This window comes from Bidens hawaiensis, unplaced genomic scaffold (assembly GCF_021521415.1).
Source record: "Bidens hawaiensis isolate Kalapana, Puna unplaced genomic scaffold, B.hawaiensis_p1.1 tig00016275_1, whole genome shotgun sequence".
Classification (NCBI taxonomy): Eukaryota; Viridiplantae; Streptophyta; class Magnoliopsida; order Asterales; family Asteraceae; genus Bidens; species Bidens hawaiensis.
In genome coordinates, this window is record NW_027492490.1 from 198,961 (window position 1) to 220,168 (window position 21,208).

At 37.0% G+C, this 21,208-nt stretch overlaps 3 protein-coding genes across 3 annotated transcripts; 1 reads left to right on the plus strand and 2 right to left on the minus strand.

Moving 5' to 3' along the window:
• Window positions 1-9,051: 9,051 nt before the first annotated feature.
• LOC143551226 (NDR1/HIN1-like protein 1) lies at window positions 9,052-9,935 on the minus strand. Its single transcript, XM_077041697.1, has 2 exons — window positions 9,575-9,935; window positions 9,052-9,467 (listed from the first exon to the last, which is right to left on the minus strand). The coding sequence occupies exons 1-2, from the start codon at window positions 9,904-9,906 to the stop codon at window positions 9,122-9,124; spliced, it is 678 nt and encodes a 225-aa protein (XP_076897812.1). The 5' UTR covers window positions 9,907-9,935; the 3' UTR covers window positions 9,052-9,121.
• Window positions 9,936-12,513: 2,578 nt separating this feature from the next.
• LOC143551237 (putative indole-3-pyruvate monooxygenase YUCCA7) lies at window positions 12,514-14,184 on the plus strand. The gene is made up of 4 exons (XM_077041707.1): window positions 12,514-13,128; window positions 13,221-13,469; window positions 13,755-13,877; window positions 13,963-14,184. Exons 1-4 carry the CDS (start codon window positions 12,514-12,516, stop codon window positions 14,182-14,184), a joined length of 1,209 nt encoding a protein of 402 aa, XP_076897822.1.
• Window positions 14,185-15,253: 1,069 nt separating this feature from the next.
• On the minus strand, window positions 15,254-16,762 carry LOC143551227 (outer envelope pore protein 24B, chloroplastic-like). Its single transcript, XM_077041698.1, has 3 exons — window positions 16,543-16,762; window positions 16,088-16,447; window positions 15,254-15,673 (listed from the first exon to the last, which is right to left on the minus strand). The coding sequence occupies exons 1-3, from the start codon at window positions 16,750-16,752 to the stop codon at window positions 15,593-15,595; spliced, it is 651 nt and encodes a 216-aa protein (XP_076897813.1). The 5' UTR covers window positions 16,753-16,762; the 3' UTR covers window positions 15,254-15,592.
• Window positions 16,763-21,208: the final 4,446 nt, after the last annotated feature.

Here is a 21,208-nt window from a genome sequence, read left to right on the forward strand (position 1 = left end):
CGCCGAACATACAACAAACCAAGTTGAGAGCCAACATGCGAACTTCAAGAGATACCTTCCTGGGCCAAACAATTCGCTATACTCTATTGCGGCGTATGCCCTTCAAGTCTTGAATTCACAAATGGAAGAAATCGGTGCAACCTTTGAAGACTCCCGTGTTAGGATCAAGAAGTACCATCCGTTGCAATTATTTAAAAAGCTACATAATATAGTGGCGATTTTTGCTCTTATTAAACTTGAAAAAGAGCTGGATTTGCTTGATGATGGTCGGTTAATTTGTATATGTTTTAGTTCGTTTATTGTTTAGTTTTAACTGTTTATTCGAGAACTATCGATACTTCATACGTTTATTATTGGATTTCAGGTCACAGGCATTAAAGTACTCAATATGGACCTGTTGTAGCACGGAATGAAGACTCGGGATGTCCAGCACGTGAAACGAGAAGTTAAATGATGTTTGCTGGTGAGGAGACCCATCGCGATACGCGATGGGCTCCCTTGAAGACCCATAGCGTATCGCTATGGGGTTAAATAATAAAGTTGACTTTCTGGTCCATCACGATACGCGATGGGGTGTGCAGACGGGATTTTTGGTTTAAATCGTATTATTCATCTGGAGAAACCCTAACTCCGTTTTGACAAACCATAGGCGATTCCAGCAGCTCCAAGAGGCGATTTCCACCATTATAGCTCGTGTGAAGATCCTACACATGATCCATATCATCCATATCGAAGATTTGATGATGTCTAGGCTCGGCTAATTTCCTAGAATCGCACCCGGGATGTATAGTTTGTAACTCTTTACAGTTTTTCTCATGTGATTAAGAATAATTATGTTTTGATTATTGAAGATTGATATATGATTATTAATGTTTAGTATTTATGTGTGTTCGGTCGGTTTAGGTTTACGTTGGTCTGAACGATCTGTTACCAGTTGCTAGATAATTAGTCATATAACCGTTTGGTTAGATTGAATACGATAAAACGTACAATTACCCTTAACTGAGTCATACTTGCAAGGACTGTTTGATAACCAGTGCCGTGTGTAAAGTAATTGTTGACGTCTAAGGTTTTGTCTGGTTGATCAGTTTTTAGTTAATCGTTAATAATCAATTTGTTAGGTTACATGAGATATTGTTTGGTTGCTTACTTGAATTCCCGGGTGTGGTTTGCTTTGTTAACGGCTTAATACTCGTTTACTTGTTCGTTGCTTAGTTCTCTTAATTTAAACTATTGCTTGTGTGATCAGCACTAAAACCGTTTACTTCATATTAAATCTGTTACACGAATTGCATTGACCACATACTCCTTGTGATACGATACCCTACTTGCTCTAACTATTTAGTATAATTAGGTTTCTGATTGACTCAAACGACGGTCATCAAAATGGCGCCGTTGCCGGGGAGTTAGTGCGCTTTTTGTTTTTCGTGTTATTTGATTTTCGTGTTTTATTTAATTTTCAGTTTTTAGTTTAAATTTTATTTTACTATATTTTATTTGTAATTTTTCATTTTACGCGGGTTGTGTTAGTTGTGCAGATTACAGGTTTATGCGCACCCGCCATTTGGGCCGACAGTCTCCGTTAGTTTACGAGCCCGAAATCGAGAGAGTAGCTCGGCAGAACCGAGTACAAAACAGAAACCCACAAATGGAAGACCAGAACCAGAACCAGAACCAGAACGAAAACCAGAACCAGAACAATAACCAAAACCAAGATCCACTTCCACAAACCAACATGTTTCACCCAGAAAACATACTCGACCCACCAAACTTCAATAATCAGAATAACCAAAACAACTCAGCTCGTGCCTCCAGAACCCGAAATTAAAACCGAAACCGAAACCTAAACCTCAACTTTGACCAAGCCGGACCATCCGCTCCAAGTAATAATCCAACCCGTCGAGTTAGGATAAATATTGATGACGTCCGATCGAGTGTTCCGACTGAAGATGAGGATGAGGGTGAAGAGAATAATGGAAACGAGGGTTTTCGGGCAGCTGATGATGAGGTTGATCGATGGGTTAGGAGGAATCGAGCGGTTGAGCCCGAGAATGAGGTTGATGAACCAGAGGCTGAGGGTGATAATCAGTACGACGAAGAAGTGGAAGAGCCGGTAATTCGAAGACGGGCTGAACCCGTTAACAGACACCGAAGGGATCGAGACAGGGTTAATCGGGCGGAACGGCCCGAAAGAGCTCGTGGTATTCCGGTTAACCGGGGCGGTATGGGAACCCACGGGGGCAAAGGAGAAATTACATAGCCCCGGCTCATGGTGTTAACAGTCGGTTTAAACCGTCTATCTCAGACGGAGCATCCCCGTTGGTTCCACAGGAACGAGTGCAGGGACAACATACTTTTAAGTCCCGGCCATCCTACATCAACATCGTTCCTCATTTCAACGGGATGGCTTCAGAAGACCCGTATTCGCACTTGATCGATTTTTCGGCTGTTTGCGGGTCTATCGGTGATGGTACGTTCGATCAGGATGAAGTCCGGTTGCGGTTATTCCAATTCTCATTAAAAGACAAAGCGAAACTGTGGTTTAACTCGTTACCAACACACAGTATCAGAAACTGGGCCGAGATGCAACAAGTCTTCCTAAACGAGTTTTATTCACAGTCGAAGACTACCGAGGCCCGTTCAGACATTCGTCATTTTTCACAGTTACCAGGTGAGTTATTCCATGAAGCTTTTACCAGGTATAAGGATATGATCAGAAAATGCCCACATCACCAAATCGAATTGCGGGAACTAGTAAAGTGCTTTGTTGATGGTTTGACATACGAGGACCGAAAGCATCTTAAGGCCTCATGTAATAGTCAGTTGTTGAATCTGCCGGAGGAAGATGATTGGGAATATTTGGAGTTCATGTGTGAAGATTCGAAGGCAGAAGCAGCAGCTGAAAGACGAAGACGTGGTAATTCATCCAGATTGGTTAAGTCAGTCACGAGCGAGTCTGAAAGGATTGCTGAGTTAGAACGTGAACTGGCTGAGTTAAAAAAGGATAAGAAGAGAGAGGTCGGGAAAGTTGGTGTTAAATTCCCGGTTTGTGAAGCTTGTGGTGAACTCGGCATAAGGCAGAAAATTGCCCCTGGTATTATGATGATGAGGAGGATGACACCTAGGAAGTTAATTATGCTTACGGGGATTCCAATGGTCAAGGGTTGAATTCAAACACCTATCACCCGGGCCTAAGGAATCACACGAACTTTCGTTACGAAAACGCGTCTACACAGTTGAACCCGAAATTTCAGGGATCGAGCCAGAACAGGTTGCAGGGTAATTACCACCAGGGAGGTTATCAGCAGCAGCAAGGTTCGTATGATCAGAATCGGGGGTATAACAGAGACGGTAACCGGGGTGGAATTCATCGGTAATCAGGACCAGCAGAGGGGGTCCTCGGGAAATGCGGATGAGTCGGTGCACTCAAAGTTGGATGCATTGATGAAGTTTATGACAGATCATAAGGCTGAAACGAAGAAACGGTTTGAGTTACGTGATAAGTCAGCAGGGTCAAAGTCAAAGAAAATTGGTCAGCTCGCAGCAAATATGACAAAGTTGCAAAAGAGTGCAGGTCAACTCCCGAATGATACTACAGTCAACCCGAACCATTACTCCTCAAGCTCCAAGAAGGGAAACAATGTGCACATCAATGCTGTAAGTCTTTTACCTCATTTTTAAATTTCTAGTGTTGAAGTGAATTCACCACCACAATTTGTTGAGGGGGTGGTGGAAGATTTTAGTGGTGAGAGTGATTGTGTCGGTAAAAATGAATCAATTTTCCAAAATGAATCACAACCAAAAACATATGAAATGTCTTTTTGTGAAAATTGCACATTTGAAAAATGTTTAAATGGTAAATTGACCAACATGAGAGATGAGGAGGTGGAGAATAATACCACCTCAAGTAAACTCCAAGACCCAGGAGTGCCGCTTTTATCAATTCAAATTGGGAAATTTAAAGCTGATCGGGCACTTCTAGATCTGGGAGCATGTGTTAGTATCATGCCTGGTAGTTTATATGATCAATATGAATTTAGCCCATTAGAAAGGGTAAACACCACCGTGGTGTTGGCGGACCAAACTCATACACTTCCCCGGGGCATGGTGACTAATGTAATGGTTCAAGTGGAGGAGTTTTTCTACCCAGTTGACTTTCTTGTACTTGACTATGCTAAACGTGGTAATAATACACAACCACAAGTCATATTGGGTAGGCCATTCCTCGCCTCACCACATGCGATAATTGATTGTGCTAAGGGGGTTTTGGGAATCAAGTGTGGAGACCGTGATAAACGGTTATTATTGTTTGAAAATTCTACTAACCCTCTTGTTGACAAGTGTGTATCCTTGGACAAGGATCGTAGAAAAGGGGAATGTTTTGTGATTGACATGATAGATAATAAGGGATTTGAGAAACTACAGAGTGAAAAGGTGGAAGAGAAAGGTAACCGACCAAGGAAGAAGAAAGTGAGACAGCCACCCAAACAAAATGATCGAGAATGGAGATTGAGAATGTTCGGGATAGATTCTGGCCTATCGGAAGACTGGCAACAAATGATTAAAGAAAAACGTGCTTATAATGAGAAGGTTGCACGGGAGCGGGCCAGACGCCCACCTTGAATGGCATACAAGTTTCAAAAGGGTGTTAATTGTACATTTTGTATATTTTTAGTTTCCATTTTGTTTTAGTTTTTATATTACTAATTGTATTTCAAGCGTACCATCATAGCAAAAGCTAAGTGTGGGGATACCGCACCATCAGAAAACGAAGTTTCAGTTAAGCGATCCAGAGTGCTTTCATGTTCTTTTTGCTGTGGTTAATCCAGGTACGTGTAAATTTTGTTGTATTTGGAACTTTGTAGGTGTAGTTCACTATAAACCCTCACGAGACCCCACTCATCCTCCCGGGCTACCGGGGGGTTTACAGGGCTTATTGCATACGCTAAATGCAATCGTGATTCCTACGAAAGTGAGTTAGGTCTTTTAATGTTTTTAACTAACTTAACAGATTTTATTATGAAACGAATTAATTTGGCTCGGTTCTGGTTTAATAAAATTAACAATTATTCATTTTCGAAACTCTTAAAAGACCTATGTTTTACACTTGTGAGAAGCTTGCTTCTACACATCTCGAGATTTTGCAGGTTCGATTGTCAGTTTGGTAATTGGATGAGACGTGAGTATACGAGTGTTACGAGAGTTCACGAGCCGACTGGTCCTTCTCCAGTCATGTTAATATCAGGTGATTTCAGTTTCATAATTTAATTTTGTTTATATTACTTTAAACATTAAAAATGTAATTGTATAATTGTTAGTAGAACCGCCACACCTGACCCCGAAATTTTAAAATTGCTTAATAGTCAAAAAATCAATTTCAACCCCGTCCCTTAAATGTTTATTAATCGTTCTATCATGTTTAAATTTGAGGACAATGTTAACTATTGCTAGATAATTAGTCATATAACTGTTTGATTAGATTGAATACGATAAAACGTACAATTACCCTTAACCGAGTCATACTGGCAAGGACTGTTTGATAACCAGTGCCGTGTGTAAATAATTGTTGACGTCTAAGGTTTTGTCTGGTTGATAAGTTTTTAGTTAATCGTTAATAATCAATTTGTTAGGTTACATGAGATACTGTTTGGTTGCTTACTTGAATTCCCGGGGTGTGGTTTGCTTTGCTAACTGCTTAATACTCGTTTACTTGTTTGTTGCTTAGTTCTTTTAATTTAAACTATTGCTTGTGTGATCAGCACTAAAACCGTTTACTTCATAATATTAAATCTGTTACACGAATTTCATTGACCACATACTCCTTGTGATACGATACCCTACTTGCTCTAACTATTTAGAATAATTAGGTTTTTGATTGACTCAAACGACGGTCATCACTTGACACATTGCATATTGGGGGGGGGGGGGGGGTTCGTGCGACCACCGGTTACAGACATAATGGGGCTTGTCGTGTGCTTATAAGCTTAACTGGTACACTATTAACTATATACATATTCCATTAAAAGACATAGACCCCTTTTGGAGGAAGCTCGACTTTTGTCCGAAGTTTGTTCGATACAAAGAACCAGCCTGTGAAACGGAGCTAGAAGATGTGAAATAACTAGTTCTAGGACTAAACAACCAATTGCAAAAAAATATATATATACTCTCGAAGATAATGCCTGCTCTTCCTGGCAAATCAAACAAGGAAGGGCCTGAGAAACGAGAGGACCATCGGGGGGCGTCCAAATCTAAATCAGCAAGCCAGAAAACAAGAAACCCCCATACACAGCTTGTACACCTCGTCCCCGTCACTTGACCTCCACAGACACAGCTCGTACGCCCCGTCTCCGTCACTTGATCCCCATAGACATGGCTTGTACTCCTCGTCCCCGTCACTTGATCCCCACAAACACAGTTCCTACGCCCCCACCTCATCACGGGAGCCAACACCCAAAAGCCCCACCCATTCGTTGTCGCGCTCCTAGTCTCAGTCTCAGCCCCGATTTAATATACCTAATCCACCGAAACGTTCATCTAATAAGCAACATACCGTTGCCGACCTCGGTTTCCCGTTACTGCGTAACCCAAAAGACGTTCCAATCATAGAAAAGTATATGCACATCATTCCCACCTGGGCATACCCGTTCATCTCAGGAATAAGCGATGTAAAGCCAGATAGTAATTGCGGTTTCTGAGCAATCGCTCTGGTTTAGGCATGCGTAAAGTAAAATGGAAGGAGGTTAGAGCACGCATGAGGAATAACCGCTATTTATATTTATTTTACATAAATTCTCTCTCTTAAATCGATGGGAATAAAATGATTTAACATACTGTGCTATAAGCTTTAATCATTTATTTATAGCAGACAAAGATGGATTAGTTTTTTGTTAGAACTTTTATTGAATAAAACTAGCAAAAGCTAGCAACAAAAACAAAATAGTTACATTACAAAGATGGATTAGTTTTTTGTTAGAACTTTTATTTTTAGTTTACCATAGCAGACAAAGATGGATTAGTTTTTTGTTAGAACTTTTATTGAATAAAACTAGCAAAAGCTAGCAACAAAAACAAAATAGTTACATTACAAGAAAAGGATTTTTAAGGCAAAAATGGATAAATGATTTTGTTTTTGGTTGTGTAGGAATTGTATTTGGTTTTTGCATAAATATTGTTTATAGTATGGATATGTTTTTGTTTATGGTTATGTACACACTTTTATGTTTTTTTACCCAAAACTATAACATGCATATAAACCAATCCTTTAATGGAATTTTAGTATTTGTTTCTTGAATTGTTACAACAATGTTCAAATTTAAATGTATTTAACACATAAAGTTACTGCCTATAGTATGCTCTTTATTTGAATGTATTTAACATTGCTAGTTTTCAACAATTTGATTTTAGTTTACAATATTCAAAACCTGTTAAAGACTATTAATTTAACTCGCATTTGGACCTAAAGCCCTCTAAAATGTTATTGAAAAGTTAACACCTAGTGTGAAATTCATATTCTTGCGTAAACGACTTCACATGCAAATAGCGTTCATATAATAATTGAGATTAAAACTACAAAAAAAACCAAAACGAGTAACAATTACATTGAAGTAGCGGATAATAAAAATTAACAAACAGAAAACATTAACTTAGAGATAAGTTTGGCATTGTGGCGGTCTTGTCTTGTGCTAAAGACGCTGCAAGATCAGGGGTTTAGTTCCGTTAACAAAAGGAGACCAAACGTTGACGTCGTGTCAGCCTAGGTTCGTGGATGGAATCATTGTTGGCATTGTGATCTGTTGGTTCCTGTTGTAAGATGGTAAAAGAGTCAATCGTTTATTAATGAATAACACATAATTCAAATATATATTAATAATAATAAAGATAGAATTCAATAATAATAATAATAATACCTGTAGGAGGCGTAAATGTCAATTGGTCAAAGTGGAAATTGTGTTGTTGTTGTTGTTAAAATTGTTTTGCTTTTTTATTATTATTATTATTGTTGTTGTTGTTGTTGAAATGTTTTAAGGAAATTTCGGTATTAATTTCTTGAATTGTTACAGCAATGCTCAAATTTAAATGTGTTTAACACATAATCTTGCCGTCTATATTATGCTCTTTATTTGAATGTAATTCTTAAGTATTATCACAAAACAAAAGGTGATAAACTTAAATAACATTGTCCCAATGTGCGGCTAACATTGCTAGTTTTCAACAATTTGATTTTAGTTTACAATATTCAAAACCTATTGTTAACGACTCTTTAACTCACATTTTAACATAAAGTGATAAAACCCTCTAAAATTATTGAAAAGTTAAGACCTAGTGTTAAATTCATATTCTTGCGTAAACGACTTCACATGCAAATATCATTCATATAATAATTGAGATTAAAACCAATCTTTTCATAACCGGATCGGACGTCGAACCGGAAACCTTACTGGTTCACTGGTTGAACCGGTCGGACCGGTTGAACCGAAATTACGAACCGGATATTCTTATATATGTGTGTATATATCTATTAATGGTATTTGTGATCCAATCAGTTTTTAGCATGGGCTATGACATTAGTTTAACTTGCTCTTGTAACTTGTAAGCCCATCAGCCCATCTTTTATAGCTTACAAAAAAAGAGAGAAACCCTAAGCAATTAAGCATACGTTTCCTGCATGCATTATTGTTTTTCATCTCTAAAGGCTGCAACTGTGGACTCGTCGCCCATCATAACTATCAGATCTGGTTTCGTTTGTGGCAAATTTACGTCCAAATCCGGTGTTCCTCCTCCCTCACGTTCAAATCCACCACTTCACAGCCTTTCCAATCCAGATGCGGCGGAAGAAAACTCTTTATTTTATATATCGGTCCGATTTCCGATCCCGGTTCTCCGGTTCAACCGCTTGACCGGCTGGTTTTTACAGAAGCGAGCCAATTATGCATAACCGGACCGCTGGCCTCACCGAACTCCGGTCAACCGGTTCGGCCGGCCGGTCCGGTCGTGAAAACATTGATTAAAACTACTAAAAAAACCAAAACGAGCATTACAATGAAGTAGCGAATAATAAAAATTAACAAAGAGAAAACATTAAGTTGAGATAAGTCTGTTATCAGCGTTCAAATATCTTCTACTCTAGCAATCCAACATCAGTACGACACCCTTTTTCAAGATCAAACGGATTCTTAACGGCCGAACCAACTACGTTACTACCGTTGTAGTTCCCAAACATAATATACGCCCGGCAGTTTACTTTCAACCAGTGTCGACTTGTAACATATCCAGCTTTCGATCGAACCCGTCCTGTAACTTCAACATTAATCGGCATTGTGGCGATCTTGTCTTGTGCCAAAGACGCTGCAAGATCAGGGGTTAACGGAACTTCAGTTCCGTTAACAAAAGGAGACCAGACGTTGACGTCGTGTTGACCTAGGTTCGTGGGTGGAATCATTGTTGGCAAAGTAATCTGTTGGTTCCTGTTATAAGATTCAATCGTTTTATTAATGAATAACGCATAATTCAAATATATATTAATAATAATAATAAAGATAGAATTCAATAATAATAATAATAATAATAATACCTGTAGGAGGCGTAAATGTCAAGTTGGTCAAAGTGGAAATTGTGGTATGCGGCCTTCATATCATGCCGGGAGGAGATGGTGATTTGGATGTTGGAGGTGAGGGACGTGAAGGAGAGGTTGAAGGCGTAAAATTTGACGTCGAGGACGGCGAAACATGGTGATGGTATGCTGCATGCGAACATGAAATAGAACACCATGAAGGTTACGCCGGCCAAGCATAAGAGGACTGTTATAAACTTATTCACATGTAAGCATATGCCACGTCTCCATGCGCGGTAGAGGTTCAGGCGTTTGTCATGGCCGCAACCATCTTCGAGGTCAACGGTGCTCATGATGGTTAACGGTTGATTACGAAACTACGAACGAGAGGGGGTTCCGGTGAAGAGAAGAGTCGTTTGGAGGTTGTGGGGGTAGAGGGAGGTGTGTGTATATATATAGTTAGTTGATTAATCTTAATGCATATAGGATACCTTTTGGATTGTAATAATTATTAGTTAATTAATAAATTTGAAATTCAACATTCAAATATAGCTACAATATCATGTGTTAAAAATTGAATTCTAATTGACCGTGTCGGTTAACAATTTATAGATATATTATTTTTTTACTATTATAATTATATTTTATTTTGGAAAATTATTATTGTATATTAATACTTTGAATATTTTTATATTATAGTTACATTTTATTTTCGTAGATATTATATGTTTTGCTATTATTGTGATTCAAAGTTACTAACATGCATTCGTCCCATTAAAAGTATCATAATTTGAAAACACAAAGTTTAAGTTATATTGAATGATAACTTTTTTTGTTTACAAATGACAATAATATACTTGAAAATTAGGTCCATAGATTATTTATTAATAGTAGGTGTGTGTGTGTTTAAAAATAGTAATCAACTTTCAAAAAGTGTTCCAATTAGGTCACTCGTGTATATTTTCTTCAAATCGGGTCATTAAATCTTCAAATCAAGTCTCACTGATTTTTTTGTGCGTTAAAAAAGAAATAGGGGATAAGATGTGGGTGTCGGAATTTGCAATATATGTAGTTAAATTTAAAAATTTTTAAAAACGTTAATTATAAAAAAATCAAAAATAAAAAATAAAATCCACGTCGCCACTCAACGTCAACATAAAAGAAGATAAAAATATTTTTTATGTGAAAAAGGAAAAAACGCTAAAAAACATTTTAAAACCTTTAATATAATAAAATAGGAAAATTGAGTAACCTAATTGAAACACTTTTTAAAATTGAGTAACCTAATTAGAACATTTTAAAAAGTTGGTTGCTATTTTATGAAATTGCTTTAAAAACAAAACACAATTTTCAATAAAAAGTCTTTTGTCTAATTGCCTTGGAAAGAGGAGAGTACAAATGTTTATTTAATTTTTTTATGTATTTGTATTTTCCATTTAGTATAAAACGAGTTTATATATTTTTATTAAATTTGATTCATTACTCTATTTAATTCATCAAAAATATAAGTTATTGTAAAGCAAAATTTCTTAATAAAGTTGATAAAGATTAAGTATCGGTTTATGAAACAAAACAATTAATACCTTCATCACTTCATGAATCGGAGTTTGAAAACGAATTGATTATTTGGAGGTTGCCGATATCTCGCTAAATGAACCGGAGTTTGAAAACGAATTGATTATTTGATAAATGTTAATTAAATTACCTATGGTTGATGTAGTTTTTTTCTTTGGAGTTTGCACTTTTATATCAATATAAATCTATTTTGGACTTTGTTTAATATATTTGTATTTTTTTTTATATTTTTTTTGTCGTACCTGTATCTTGGATTTTTGATTTTTGCAATTTCCCATACCCGTAACGTCCTCGTATCCTGGTCCCGTACCCGTTCCCGTGCTACTTATATAAAAATAAAATGTTTTCTAAAGTTTTTAAAATTCCTCGTGTGTTAACTTTATAGTGCAATTTTAAACTCTAGCTGCTCATTTATACATGTTTTCTTGTTAACTTTGAGTCTTAGACATTTTAGGGTTGAAAGTTTAGACATTTTGAAGTTAAAAGTCTTGAATTAATGATAATTTTTCCTTTTAGAAACTTTAAATAAAACTTTGTATGAAACCAAGCAAAACCGAGCCAAACAAAGCCGCTCGGTTTCAAACCGAACAAGTTCAAGCATAAAAATATTGTACGTTACTTAAAATTCAATTCGCTCGGTTTGGCTCGCTTTCAAACCAAACCAAGTATGAGCAAGTCTGTGTTCGGTTCGTGAACAACCCTAATTTATACTTGCAATTATTCATACACTTACCCAAAAGTATATTTAACAAATTTGGAAATTGATTATGAATGAATGGATGAATTCATCTCTTCTGTTATAGATTAACCAAGTCTTTCCTGTCCTTGAGAAGGTACAACAATGTTGCGTCCACAGAACATTAGAAGGGTTTATATTTATTGGAAATAAATTAATAACATAATATGTGTAACCTAAAGGTAAGTGAGACTCTTTCATTAGGTATAATATTACAAGGGTTAGGAGATTTGAAATTGATTTATTTAGGCTTTTAAAATTTGGTTTACGAATCTTTACACTATTCGTTTTCTAAAACAGAAAAACTTCAGTTTGTAAAACTTAATTTTCGGTTTCAGTTTGTACCTCAAAATCGGAATAGAAAAACGTTTGCCAAACACATGTTTTCTCCCAACACAAGAGACAAAAACTTCATACCACTACAAACATTCGTCATGAAATAATGTTTTAGACAGAAATGTAGTAAAGAGATATGAACACTAAATTCATTGAACACATGCAATGAAACAAGATAAGACACTACACATGAGTTGCCTTGACTACACACCCTCTTGATGCATGGCACTATTATAAATTGCTTTATTAAGTCATTTCTTAAGTATAATCCCTACAAACCACACACCTGGTCCGAACCAGATACCCAAAAACTATGATCACGAGGCTAACTCAGGTTTGGCTCCAAGGACCTTTGATTGTGGGTGCTGGTCCTTCGGGTCTGGCTGTAGCTGCATGCCTTAGTCAAAGAGGGATACCGTTTCTAATTCTCGAAAAGGAAAACTGTATAGCTTCCTTATGGAGGCTAAGATCTTATGATTCCCTAAGACTTCACTTGCCGAAGAAACTTTGTCAACTTCCTCACATGCTGTTTCCTAAACATTATCCGGTATATCCCTCGAAGCAACAGTTTATATCTTACCTAGATTCTTATGCCGAACACTTCTCTATACATCCCATGTTTGGGTACGATGTCAAAAATGCTAATTATGATGCTGTCATGGACCTTTGGCGGGTTGTTGCTAACGGGTCAGAGTATCTTTGCAGGTGGCTCATTGTAGCCACCGGAGATAATGCTGTACCATCAGTACCAGAAATTGATGGGCTAAAGGTTTTTGGAGGGAAAATTATGCATAGTAGTGATTATAAGAATGGGGCCGGGTTTAGAGGGAGAAAGGTTTTGGTCGTTGGGTGCGGGAACTCCGGAATGGAGATAAGTTTAAATTTGTGCTGTAATGGTGCTCGAGTTTCTTTAGTAGTAAGACATAAGGTGAAACATTAGCAACTACTAGTTTGTTCCTATTTAAGTATTTCTTCATATCATTTCAAAAAAATATTTGAGGAATTCAACTATGTATGCAGCTGCACATATTGCCAAGAGACATACTAGGGCGATCGTCTATTGGGATTGCACTTGGTTTGCTAAAGTTGTTTCCTTTAAGGCTGATTGATTGGTTCCTAATCCAGTCTTCCCGTTTGCTACTAGGAGACACGAGCAGAGTCGGCATTGTAAGACCTCAAGATGGACCACTAAAACTCAAGAATAAAACCGGGAAAACCCCAGTTTTAGATGTGGGATTATTATCTAAGATCAAGTCTGGCCAAATCAAGGTAAAAACAGAAAATCATTAAGGGAGGCAAATTGGGGCCATTTAACTTCGGATAAACTAATTCGGGTTATGTTTATCTCAAACGGGTCAACTAGCAAAGCTGGTTTCCCCTTTCTCTAAGCATATCAGCATATTGGAGCACTAATTATTTATAAAAAAACATCACAAGTCTTGAACATAAAATGTTGCAAGTCAACCCCATTTTCCAACCTCTACCATTAAGACAAAAATTCTTAATGTTAAGATATCAAATCCAAAGACTAATTCCTTGTTCCGGGTTTAGCAGGTAGTCGGTGAAGTTCAAAGATTCACCTCTAATGGCGTTGAATTCATGGATGGAAAGGTAGAGGAATTTGATTCTGTAATCTTAGCCACTGGTTATACAAGCAACGTAGCATCATGGTTAAAGGTACTATGACTAGAATGAATCACCATACAACATGATAACGCATTCCTTTTTCTCTATTTTTGGTTGATCAAGTACTTTCCCGCAGGAGGAAAATTTGTCTACACAAGGACAGGGTGACTATAGCAAAAGTTCATGGCGAAGTAACATGAAGAGTAAAAATGGAATTTACAGCATAGGTTTCACAGGACAAGGCATATTTGGAGCTTCAACTGATGCAGAAAGGGCAGCAGAGGATATTGCAAGGCAATGGAACTCTCAACGAAAGCTACCAGGCTCAAAGATCAATCCTTCCTTATGCGTAGCATGATATTCATAAGGTTATAGTTATGCGTGTTTAATTGAAACTCTAGAAGCGCGCTTCATATATGAAGAAACACTAAGTGACCCCGGCAGATTACGGATAATCTTAGGGTTAAATAGATGTTTCCCACGAGGGTTAGGTCCGGCAAAGATGGTTATTCTTCTGATGTCCTACAAAACAGACACCGTGAGCTCGTCACTGAGAAGGGGGGGTTCCTCCTTGTGACCACCCTCCGGCGTGAGAATCAGACTAGGTTGCTCTGAATATAAGTGTATATTAAGAGAAATAGCTAGAGAAGATAAGATAATATCAGATGATATATGATAATATAAGATGATGATACCGTTCCAAGGTGTTGGAGTATTTATAGCCGAAGGCAGGTTTCCAAGCAGGTACGGCCAACTGTATAATATTCCTTTTCCACCAACTACAGGCTACGCACGTGCCACGATGGGAGTTGGTGAGTAGGCAGCGGCTGATAGTGACATGGCCAGCTGTATAATATTCTTTTTTCACCAACCATGGGCTGTGTACGTGCCACGATGGGAGTTGGTGGGTAGGCAGCGGCTGATAGTGACATTTTGTACTAGAGCGTGCTCCTCCTCGTACTGTTGTCGGTGAGCTGTCACCCTGTGATTGGTTCATGGGCTGCTTTGGTCAGATCTTGTCTATTTTGTCCATACCTTGGCAGGTATAGTACAAAAGATCTTCCAGAAGCGTACGGACTGGCTCATTTGGGCGGGAGTATTCCCGCCTTGCTCATTCCTTCTTCAGGTGACATTACTGAATTATTAACAGTTAGTGCCTTGTGCGTGTAGCCTTACTATTAGTGCGGGTAGCCTTCCCTCATGGCTTGTATCCGCAGCTGCGGGAACAGGCGGGGTACTTTACCATTGGGAGGCTTTTCCTGCAGGAACAGCTGGCGTACTATGCGTAAGGTCTTCATCTCTCTGAGCATGGTGGGTCCTGCGGATCCAGTTGGTCTTTGCGCAGACGTCCCTCTTCAAGGTGAGTCTTCAATATAGGATAAAGAAAATGATAGGCTGAGGATTGAAGACAGTTTCGAACACTTGACCCCGAGTATAGAGACTACAGATACAAACAGTTGGGCTAGCAGCTAATTGTAACCCTTGATATAGTATGAGTAGTGGTTACTTAGAAAACATAAAATTTTTATCTTGGCAAATTAGTGAGCTTAATTCCTCAATAAAGTCATAAATTGACACTTATCATCTAATTAAAACCGATCATCCAAATATTCTCTTAAAATAAATCAAATTCAAAGAAGAAAATATGCAGGTGTATATACAAGAACCATTCTAACCTTCCATATTTTAAAAATATAAGCAAAAGTAGAGCTTACTAAAATAAACTGTTTTCTTTGTTCCCAACTTTCCAAGTCGCACTGCAGCAATTACATCTCGAAATCCCAGATACTCTCGGCAGTTAACTTTGGTATTTTTTTCTCATCTGCTAAATTGACTGATGGAGATACCTGGATGTCATAAAGAATCAAAGTGTCAAAAATACTGTTCGACAATGTAATCCAAAACATAGCAGGCACAAATCAATGTGAACAACCACTTAACCAGACACAAGATAGTTCATTAAATGGCCAATTACAAACACAATCTCAGCAGCTAATGATACTAGTAACCACTAACTACCGAATATCCATTGACATAATGTTTATGCATGTGTACTAGGCTACTAGCAATGATATATTAGTTCAACTGTTTCAAACCAACAAATTCATTGCATATAAAGTGTGTACAATACAAAAGACCATTTTCATTCTAAACTACTGGTCTCAATAATAAGTCTTTAGATATACGAAAATCAAAAAGTGAACACATTTCATCGAACAACTCGTGTGCAATAATGCAATACAAACTAAAACATAATTTACCTTAAAGCTTCCATTAGCAAACGACTTCGTTCTATAATCAACCCCCAAGTCCTTAGTAGACGACTTATACGAACCCCTAACCACAGAGTCATCCGGAAGCCTCCTCGACACCACCAAGTCCCACGAATTATCCGCAAAATCATACCGCGGCTCAACCGTCGTCGAACATCCATAAACATAACTATACTTCACCTTACAGTCTCTCGGCTTAAATCCGTAACTCGCTGAAACCTTATTATTCGAATCCAACAATAACGTACCGTCCAACAACGTCTTGTTCTCAGCCACCGAATGCGTGTACGTAAAGTTCAACGGCTTTCTGTTAATCATCATGTTATTCATGAATTGAAATCGCACATCCTAATTAATAATTAATAATTAGCTAATTACATATGAAATAAAATAATCAGGTCAAAAAGGATAATAATAGTAATAATAATAATAATAATGTGAACCTTTTTGGGGACGTTATAATCGACGGTGAAGGAGCCAGGGTTTTCGACGGAGAGAGTGAGGCCGTTTAAGTTTAAAGAAGAAGGACCGTTGATTAAGGAGTCGCCGGTGATGGAAGCTCGTAAGTTGATGCCTCCGGCGTTGACTACGACGGAGCCGGTGGCGTCGGAGTTGTCGGCGTCGTAGCTTCCTCTGAATGAAGCCTTCATCATTTTGGTTCAAGTTGAATTGAGTAGAAGATGCAAGGGTTTATCAATTATCATTTATAAATCTTGGGGGCTTTTTCGGCATTATGCATTGTGGTGGATTGGGCCTGTCAAATAATACTTTTTTTTTCTTCTTCGTGTAAAAGTTTTATAACTTTTTTCAATATATATTTTCTCTCTTTATAATTAGATTAATATAAATAGTTTAGAATGCTTATAGAGTTATAGATGTTCAAATATAAATAGTTTAGTCATAAGGAAAAGATTTTAATGATTAAATTTGTGAATAATCTCTAGACAATTTCGAAGTGGATGTAATGATGAATATACAAAACGATGAGCTACAAAGAGTTATTGGTGTTAGCCTCGCTGATTGGTACATGTTTTGTATGCTTAAGTTTTAAAAAAAGCGTGAAAATTGTCTTGTTATAAAAAAACACATTACATTGATGAAATAATTTGTGCTAGGTTTACTGGCGAAGCTTGGACGAAGATATCAAGGGGGCCGGACAAATATATACATTAATAAAACTCGTAAACAGAGGGGGGCCGAGATCAAATTTACGGTTAAAAACGGGTAAATTTACACTACGTATAAAAAATGTCGGACGAAAACGAGTAAATTTACACTACTTCGCAAAAAAACGGAGGGGGCCCCAACTATCCTTCGTCCCTGGCTAGGTTGTAAGTGAAAGGAAAGAAGCAAAAACATGGAAGTTAGCCTTTGTGCAATTGGGAACACCGTATCCTTCTCACGTTTGCTCTACATTCAAAAAGTGTTCCACATCACAATAGGTCACAAACCAACGTTTTGCCATGTCTCATCACAATTTTTTTTCTCCCAAATGAGTATATCATAGATTTTACTTGTAAACTCTAAAACTCTAATTCCCTACATACATTATAGTTTTCTTTAATCCGTCCATGATCAAACACCTAATGAGTTGGTTTGGATTCAACTTTAAGCTCATGTGATGAGATAATTCCGACTAGCTGGCCACCCCACTTTTCGACGATTGAAGACTTTCATTCATATTTAGTGAAAGAAACTGGCTGCCCCTCAGGATCTTTCTCTGCAAGAAAGAAATCCCTGCTCTGGTTGTGTGCCTGTGTGAATAGACCGAACGTCTCACCAGCTTCAGCGAGTTTTTCTACTTAAAGTATTCAGCTATCAGTGGTTCTTGTTTGCTCTTTAAAGTTGATCTGGTGCTATCTCGTTCCTTCAGTTTGTTCTGATTCCGATGAAGGATACTATATTCCGCCTACACGACTACCTTGCTTGGTGGTTCAAAATGGAAGTCTAGGTATCTGCTTAAGTGGTCTGCTCGTACCGTTCCAAAAAGAGCTGCGCTGACTGGCGTATTTGAAAATGTGTTTCCGGGCTCACATATGATATGGAGGATAGGAAGCAGAGCCGTTTAGGCAGGATAGCTTTTTGGATATATTTATAACTCTCTATGATAATGTATAACTTTGTTACCTCTTTTTAAATACAAAACATGTGAAATGATTTCATATATGTACTATGTAGTTTGTCTATGTAGCTTCATAGAGCATTCGAATGTACATGTATACATGAATTATTTGTCTATCTGATCTACCTTTTATGGTTGATTTACCTATGGTGTGTCCAGTTATATTGTACATTTCTTTTATGGTGGATCTACTTTTGATGTGTCCAGTTATATTAATTATTAAGTTTGTACATTTCAAAACATATACAAACCTAAATTATATGGTAACGTACCAGTTTTTAATCTTGTAAACCATAAAATATGCAAAATTAACCATGTCTTCATAAATGTATTAGTATGTACGCCTACACAAATTATTTGTCAAGTATCTAGTTTTTATCGCGGATCTAGTTATGTCAGGTGTATACATTTCAAATATATACAACCATAAACTGCATGCGTGAACCAGCAATACGTATTTACGTGTATAACCAAATCCAAAAAATGTCATTTTCATGATCTTCTCTTATCTTGTTTGGTATCATATGCACTTGAATCTGTACCTATCAGGCGTAGATGGACCCAGAGCCATGGCCCTGTGGTTTAGGTTTTGAGTTTTGTAGTTTCCTAAACATGTTTAAGAAGAAAAGTTTACTTATTGTGAAGCAAAACGTTTCGTAGAGGCAAGAGGAGGCCTTCCATCTTAAAGTGTATATTATCATTATTATAGAAAAAAAAACAACTGAAATTTTGTCCTAAAAGTGTGAATGGCCTCTGTATATTTAGTTTGTAAACTAGTCAAGTTTCTTTGCTTCACCAAAATGATCAGACGATAACAAATTTGCAAAGCTGAAATATTTGAAATTGGTTCCTAAATAAATAAATACAAAGTGTTGGTGTAAAGAGCATATGAAACTGTGGTATAATGTAATCTTCTCAGCACTACCTTAAACTAACTACAGAATAATTTGAGCAAATTTAGAGCAGATTCAACCTATATAAAAGAATGGCAATATTCTTCTTGAACATAATCTTCGGGTTTCTTCAAATTTGCCTACTGCAATGGAAGGCCATCTTCGATCTGTTGTGTGTGCCTTAAGCTTAACTCTCGTAAATTCTGTTCCAAGCATCAAAACAGCATATCAAATAAAGATATGTAAACCCGCGATAGTGTTTTGTAAGAGAAACAAGCAAAAGCACAGCCACAGCTTTATTTATAAGAAATATATATAGATTAATAAGAAGATTCAAGGCGTTGCAGAGGATCATAGAGTTAAATTACATTATCAAATGAGGCTGGCTGGTTGTAAGAAACGATTTTATCTAATAATAATCATTAACTGCAAAGTTTTACCAGCAAAATTCTAAATATCATATAGTACTATCTCGAGGTGGAAATTATGATTGCTTAAGAAAGAGTCATATCCGGTTAGGTTTAGTCTTTAACAGGTCAAACTGGTAAGAACAAAAGGCTCCTGAGTCACGCTTCTTCAGTATATTAAATAACTTATGGAGTAACTTTCTTAATCATATTTTACACACTAATTATATATAAAATGCTTTAAAAGGTTTGGACAAAAAAAGTGATGGGTCAACCTCCAAGCTATTTAAATTACAAATATACAATTGAGGCAAATTCGATTTCACATTACCCGAAACACTCAAATATTGGCTACACTCTGGTCTACAGATATGTACCCTTAAGAATTTGAAAAGCTTGACCATCTGCACAAATATATACTAGATCTTAAGTTGAATGTAACACAAGTTACCATCACCCCAATACCTTAATGAGTTGATGCATGCATTCATTATGATATTATCACATATAGTGATTCTTCATTATTTTGAACAACTTTAACCTAGCATCAATAGTTCAAATAGTCTAAAGATATGTCACCTTAAGCATTTGAAAAGCCTGACCTTTTGCACAAATATATCCTAGAATCTTAAGTTGAATGTAGTCTAAGCTACCATCACCACAATACCTTAATAAGTTAATGTATCCATTTGATCCATACTTCATTAAATTAAAAGTTTGAAAAGTGGTTGACTGGTTGTTTTGAACGAATACACATCGCTTTATATTCACATGCCATTAGTATGCCCTGCCATTAAAAAAACTGGCAAATTTTGCATTTTCAAATAGTTCCAACCAATATGGGATTGCATACTTTTTTTATATTTGATGAAAAATAATGCCTGCCTCAACAAATAAGAACCTTGATTATGATTAAGTACTTGATCAGCATCGTTAATCTTCAATCTTCGCTTAATCCAACTAACTTCTTACATGAATAAATGTTATTCTATATTTGATGAAATAATGCCTGCCTCAATAAGTAAGAACCTTAAATTGATTTAGTACTTGATCAGCATCGTTAATCTTCGATATTTGCTTAATCCTACTAACTTCTTACATGAATAAATGTCATTCTATATTTGATGAAATAATGCCTGCCTCAATAAGTAAGAAACTTGATTATGATTAAGTACTTAATCAGCATCGTTAATCTTCAATCTTTGCTTATTCCAACTAACTACTTATATGCATAAATATTATTCAACATTTGATGAAACGACGCCTGCCTCAATAAGTAAGAACCTCAATCACAATTAAGTACTTGATCAGCATAGTTTATATTCACTCTTTGCTGAATCCAACTAACTTCTTATATGCATAAACGCTATTAAAGAAACGTGGTGTAAATATATATAAGATCTCCTAGGTCAAATTCATATACAATTTGTATGTTAGTCATGTACATACTACCAATAATGCAAGCACTTAAACAGAACACCAAAATTAATCTATTCAGCTTTCTAAATTGCGTCATCACACAATACAAGTTTATTTCTTCAAGTGTAAACTAAACGAACAATCCGGAGCTTTAAGTAGAGTACGCACCGTGGAATGAAGGTGAGGAGGATGAAGATCAACAGCGGAGTGAAACGACATCTTAGCAATCTCCGATACGGCAGCTTCTCTGACTTCCTGTTCATCGCTG